This window comes from Aythya fuligula, chromosome 4 (genome assembly GCF_009819795.1).
Source record: "Aythya fuligula isolate bAytFul2 chromosome 4, bAytFul2.pri, whole genome shotgun sequence".
Lineage (NCBI taxonomy): Eukaryota > Metazoa > Chordata > Aves > Anseriformes > Anatidae > Aythya > Aythya fuligula.
This window is the reverse complement of record NC_045562.1, coordinates 31409560-31415559: the sequence shown is the minus strand read 5'-3', so window position 1 is coordinate 31415559 and position 6000 is coordinate 31409560. Positions and strand designations below refer to the sequence as shown.

Genomic DNA, 6000 nt, shown 5'->3' with positions numbered 1-6000 from the left:
GCTGGCTGGACAGGACAGCTCTCACTGAGGCCTCGGGGCAGGGACCGGCTCTGCTTGCGGGCAGACACGGCCATCTACTGGCCGCAGGGCGCTCGGTGCCTTTCGGTCAGTAGGGTCAGCCTGTCCCCGTCCAGAAATCCGATTCTGTAGCATGAAAGCTTGGCCCAACCGATTTTGGCATGAGTTTTACTGACATTCTTGGGCTATAAATTATTATGTTTGTCAGTGACTGGCATTCCTTTTTGCATATCTTTAAGGACAGAAGTGAATTAGGACTGCAGCACGTTCACTCCTGGTTGATTATGGAGTCTCAACCAAGGTAAATTTCATTTAAATTTCACTGCAGGGTCTGAGCTGTTGCAACCTAGGGTGACCTTACCAAGGTTTTTGCCTCACTCCTTGCTACATTAAAATTGTGTGGGAATTTTACTGAATGTATTCCGTACTGAAATGCACATGGATGACACTTTAAAATTTAGCTACAGGGAGTGCTCGGCTTTATGGCTGTACTGATGACTGTGAATTTTGTGCCAGGGTGGTCTTTCTGGTTCTTGCTGCAAAGCTGGTGTTTTTATTTATTTATTTAGAGCTACAATAAATATACATTGGCATATTGACGTCAACTGTGTGAAAATATTTGTCACCTATATTAAGGATTCTTGAAATATTTAGGAGAAAGCTCTATGGAGTTAGTTATGTATACATAACAAGGGATTACTTTTTTTCCTGTTGTGATTACTTGGATATTTACTAGTTCAAGTTTTCAATGTAATAGTTAAATACTTTAATAATTTAATACTCAAGAACTGGTTCCTCTCTATGTGTAGTTCATCTCTGTGTGTCTCTCTGTGGCCTCTCCTTGTTTAATAATTGTTCACTTGTCTGTTTAATAATTGTTCACTTTTTTTTTTTTTTTTTTAGGCACTGAGAAAATTGAAAATTAGAAGGTGGTGCTTCCTAATAACTAAGGTAATGAATTACAAAAATGAAGGAGTCTTTGGAGATCTCCTAGACTAACTCCTCACCCCTGTACTGTACTCCAGTTGGTTTGTTTTTCAACATCTTGTCTTTTTTTAAAATGTATCTGTGTAGATTTGTGCTAGATAGTATGTGGCTTTTCTGCCTTTTTGCAACGGGAAAACACAGCACCTCCCTAAATAAAGAACAAAATCCTAAGATCACAGCATGATTATTTTCTATCTCAATTGTATCATCTCTCATTGCAATTAGAAATTAGCCTAACTGAATGCTTTATGGACAGTTTTCAAAAGTACTTATTTAAATACTTTTAACGTGGCTTTTTCCATCAGCAAAATCTACCTCCTCAGTCATTATATACTTGGAATCGTTAATGTCTCACCGCATGACACGTTTTTTGGTGTTCCTCCAAAGACCCCAGATTTTCTTAGTGTTTCATTTGCGGGAGATGACTCACCACCACCCCGAACCAAAGCGTTATGTGTCGGGGCAGGCCTAGCAGTTATTACACCGGATTTGCACGCAAAACTGCTGGATTTGGGCACAGTCCTTGCTGTATCGGAGAAATGACGTGGGCTCTCCCTGAGCAGGGAGCCTCTGAGGGTCCTGTGCCTTGAGATTTACCCACAGCCACTGGCTAGAAACTCAGCCCAAGGAACCTTTCCTACCAGGACTCACACAGAAAGCCTTATTTTTTAACCAACAGATGGGAACTAGGAACTTTGAGGCCGTGACAGCCCTAATGTGTGTGGGGAGAGGGCTCCATAACCCCCCTGCAGGGGCCGCCTGGCGCTCCCACAACCCTGCCCCAGCTCTCCCCAGGGCTGCCCCCCACGGCCGCCCGATCCCGCCCGGTGCCGGCTTCTCTCAGCCCGGCCCCTCGGGCCGGGGCGGGCCTCGGGGCGGGCCGGGGCCTGGCGGCCGGGCGGTGCCCGGAGCCCTCCCCGGAGCCGCCGCCGCCACCACCATGAGCTGCGCCGCGCTGCTGGCGCTCCGCGGGCCGCGGCTGCTGCGGGCCGCCCGGCCGCCACGATGGAGCAGGCGGCGCAGCGGCGGCTGCGAGCCCCCGGCGGGGGCCGCGGTGCGCATCGGCTGCGCCTCGGGCTTCTGGGGGGACACGGCGGCCGCAGGTAGGCGGCGGGGGGAGCCGGGGGGAACCGGGGGGGAAGGAGCCGGGGCAAAGGAGCCGGGCCGGGGGGCTCCGCGCGGAGCTAACGGCGCCTTCCTCCCTGCCCCGGCAGTGCCGCAGCTGCTGTACGGCGGCAAGCTGGATTTCCTCGTCTTCGATTACCTCTCCGAGATCACCATGTCGCTGCTGACGGCCGCCAGAGCACGGTCTCCGGTGAGTAGCCGCCCTGAGTTGTTTGCCCAGCCTAAAACACCGCAATCTGCGGCTTGAGACAGACCAGGCGCCCGCTTCCCTGCTCCCCGTGCCTGCGAGCTGCTGTTGCTGCCCGGGGGACGCGTGTTGTCAGTGTCCTGCAGCATAAAAGGCTTTTAGGGCTCCCTTCCTGTAGCACTGACTAAATGCTTTGAAAGCTTGTTCTTCCCTGTTTTGTCCCTTGACCAATAAAAGGGGTTCGGGTTTGACTCACTCGTGACAAACAGCTACGGCTTTTAACTCTTTCAGGATTTGGGTTACACTCCGGATTTCGTCTCCACTGCCATAGCTCCGTATATAAAAGATATTCACAGGAAAGGTACGCTGCCCTTCACCTGAGTGTGTGTGTGTTAATGACCTTCAGCTCTTTGGATAGGTGTTTTTCACCCCGGTGTTTTGCTGTCTTCTGTGTGTAATGTTTGAAATGTTAGCAAAAATCCCAAATTTTAGGTCACGACTTCAATTTAAATGTTTGCCTGTAATTATATACATACATCATCTATATGTCTCTGCATAATTCTTAATGTATCTTTGATTTGTGAATGGAAGATCACTTCACAAATCTTGGTTTAAAAAAAAATAAATCTAAATCTCACTTTTAATGCAATATAAAAATTTGCATTCCTAAACAGCTTTGCAGTCTTGTTTATTTTCCTAAAACTTGCATTGTTTCTGTTTACATGCATATATGTTCACAAGTTGCTGAGCTTGAGAGGAAGATGGGAATTACTTCTATGAAGCACCCAATACCTTGCTAACAGTCTGGAATTTATAGAGATAAATGAATATTTCTGATAAAATGGAGTTGTTTGGAAAGCACAGGTGCCTGGAGTGATTGGTCTCAAATGGCCTATCTATAGGAACTGTTGTAATGCTGTCAGTTTCTGTTATGTTTATGGTCAATTTCTCTCCCCTTACTTGAAGGGGAGAATATAGATGAGATGTATCCATAACAATTATTTTTCCATAGACAATCCTTCCTTGGCATAGCCTGATCCTCTCATTTCACAGACTTGATAGGGTTCGTAGTTTAATGTAATTCTAGTATTTTGCTTGATTACATCTCTTTTGTTTAGGTGTTCGTATCATCAGTAATGCTGGTGGAGTTAATCCCCTCGCTTGTGCAGCTGCCCTTCAGGAGGTGGCGAAGAAAGCGGATGTTGATATGAAAATAGCTGTTGTTGCTGGAGATGACCTAATGAGTGAGGTATTTTACTTTGTTAATCTATATGGAGTGAAAACTGTCCTATAGGTGCTTACTTCTTGCACATGTATACAGTATCTTTATACTGTTAAAAGCATTTAAAACTATTTCTTCACTTTGTTTATTTTTTAATGCATGAAAACAATTCTTGATACTTTTCAAATGTTTCATATGTGAAGGGGGTGAATTGTATAAGACTGTGGATCTGCTGTTATTTAGCTTCTTTAAGCAAACTAAATATGATTTAAGGTCTGCTCTCCCTTCAGGAAAAGATGGGATGTGCTAAGTTAAGTTATTGCTAAGTTAAATAACCCTGAATGCTAAATCTCTTGCATCCTAATGAAGTGTGGTTACACCTCAAATGTTTATTCCTTTTAGCTTTTTTTAGTAGTTCACAGGCATTTCAAGTTGTTACTCTATTTACAGGTAGTTGTTCTTACCTTCATGGTCTGTAAGGTATCTTTAACTAGGAGGATGGAAGATTGACTTTTTTGTTGGTGAGATCTAGGATGAACTATGTCTTTTCTGGTCTGTCTTTATGCATTACAAGAAAGCTTTTTATTTATTTATTTATTTATTAAAAAAAAAAAATGTCTGTTTCTGAAAAAAAAAATTGTCAAACATGCAAAGATACTGTGAAAACAGTTTATATGTTGGTGATAGTTAAAAGGGGTTAGGTTTGCATTATAATTTAATCTATACCTGCAATGTGAAATTTATTAATTTGTGCAGGCCTTGCATGCTACTGAATGATGAAGGTTGAGTAAATTTATTTGCAAATTATACCCACACCTCCTTGGTAACTTGACATACTGAGTTTAATCACCTTGAGCTGTAGGATTAACCTTGTTTTTTGGCTGTGCCACCATTGCTGTTACGGCAGACGTTTCTGTTGGCAGGGTTTCACTTGCTCAGTCCTACAGGAATTAAAGATGATTTGAAAGCCTAAACTACCAATTCATTGTAGTTAATCATCTGTGAATGGAACAGCATTGAAGACCGACTTATTTTTCTGTGTGCTGGAAAAGGAAGATTATGAAATAGATCTATTGTCTGATATCAATAAAAGGTTTACAGTAGGTACTCTAAAATGTTTGTTTGTTTGTGTGTTTTCTAACAGAAAGAAAACCTGAAAGGAGCTGGTATCACAGATCTAGAGAGTGGCAAACAATTTCCAGAGAGCATTCATAGCATGAATGCGTATCTTGGGTGAGTTGTTTTTAACAAGTTGTTTTTAGTATGGAACAAGTTTCATGTAGTCAACATGTTAAAATTCTGTTTTGATTTGCAAGTAGTACTTAGGTACTTAAGGTTCACTGTTGTAGGATTCAAGCAATAAGGAAAACAAAAAATGCCTCTTGTAACCTGTAAATACATCTTTATTTTAAAAATTTGCCAGTTGTAACTAGCATTACATCACTTGTGAATTCTCAGGTTTTGATTCAAGCCAAAATAGTTTAATTATGACAATTTTTAAAATCCTTTTTTGAAAGTGGAGTCTGTAAATATTTTAATAGTACCAGTGCGTGGAGCTGTTGTTAACAATTGTCATCACTAGAGTAGTGTAGAGAGGTATTAAGGTGTTGTGATGACATGCTTTAAACGCTGTGGGAGGTCTGATTAGGCTGTGTTGAACTACATGTCTGAGTTCATACCACTGAAATTTCAAAAGCTGGCTTTCTGGGACAGATTACCGTTCTGAAAGATCTCCCTTGCTTCTTTTATGAAACTAAGTGCGTCTTAATGAATCTCTAAACACAGTTGTTGTAGCTCCCTATTTGAAAGCAGTTACATTTTCATTGTCACCATCAAATTCCTCAGGGAAACCAAGTATTTACAAAAGCCAAGCATATCTTCCAATTAATGATCCTGTGATCATGGTTTTGCTTGTCCATCTTCTGTGTTGTATATATTATCTGCCTGTATATTTCTGAAATCTGTGTGCACAGCCCTCCTATTTTACATTAAACATCACCAAAACAATGCTGTGTTCTTTCTAGTAGCATTACACTTCCAAAAAATGCATCAGTGCAAAACAGCAGGGTATGGCTGTACTTAACATTTTTTCTCTGTAAAATGATTTTTTTTTTTTAATAGATGTATCATTAAATTTATATTTAGTGTTTTCTGTTGTAGTTGTTTCTAAATTTTCTTTTAAACTCTCTCTTAACCTTTGATTTGCAAGATTTGTAGATCATGAGTAATTAACTGTACGTTAAGACTAAGAAATAATGGTTAAGATTTATAATTACAAGAGGGTGTTTCATGATTTATTCACAATTTTAAGGAAGTGTAACTCGAAGCAGAGGGAATGAAAGCAGACTAATATGAGAAGGGTGCCTTTTAAAAATGTTTTATGTCTAGCTGTGCTTCACTGCTGGAAGCTGGAACAGCAGAGTTTTGAGCTTGCTTTTCTAATAAAAGTGATATTTCTGCA

The 6000-nt window shown here is 41.6% G+C and overlaps 1 protein-coding gene across 1 annotated transcript in view; it reads left to right on the top strand.

Moving 5' to 3' along the window:
* Positions 1-1945: 1945 nt before the first annotated feature.
* The window catches only part of LOC116488587, a 56154-nt gene continuing 52099 nt past the window's right edge, over positions 1946-6000 (top strand). The window contains exons 1-5 of the mRNA XM_032186245.1: positions 1946-2108; positions 2220-2320; positions 2609-2678; positions 3436-3566; positions 4684-4772. Coding sequence (XP_032042136.1) covers positions 1946-2108; positions 2220-2320; positions 2609-2678; positions 3436-3566; positions 4684-4772 — 554 coding nt within the window. The remainder of the gene's footprint in view (positions 2109-2219; positions 2321-2608; positions 2679-3435; positions 3567-4683; positions 4773-6000) is intronic.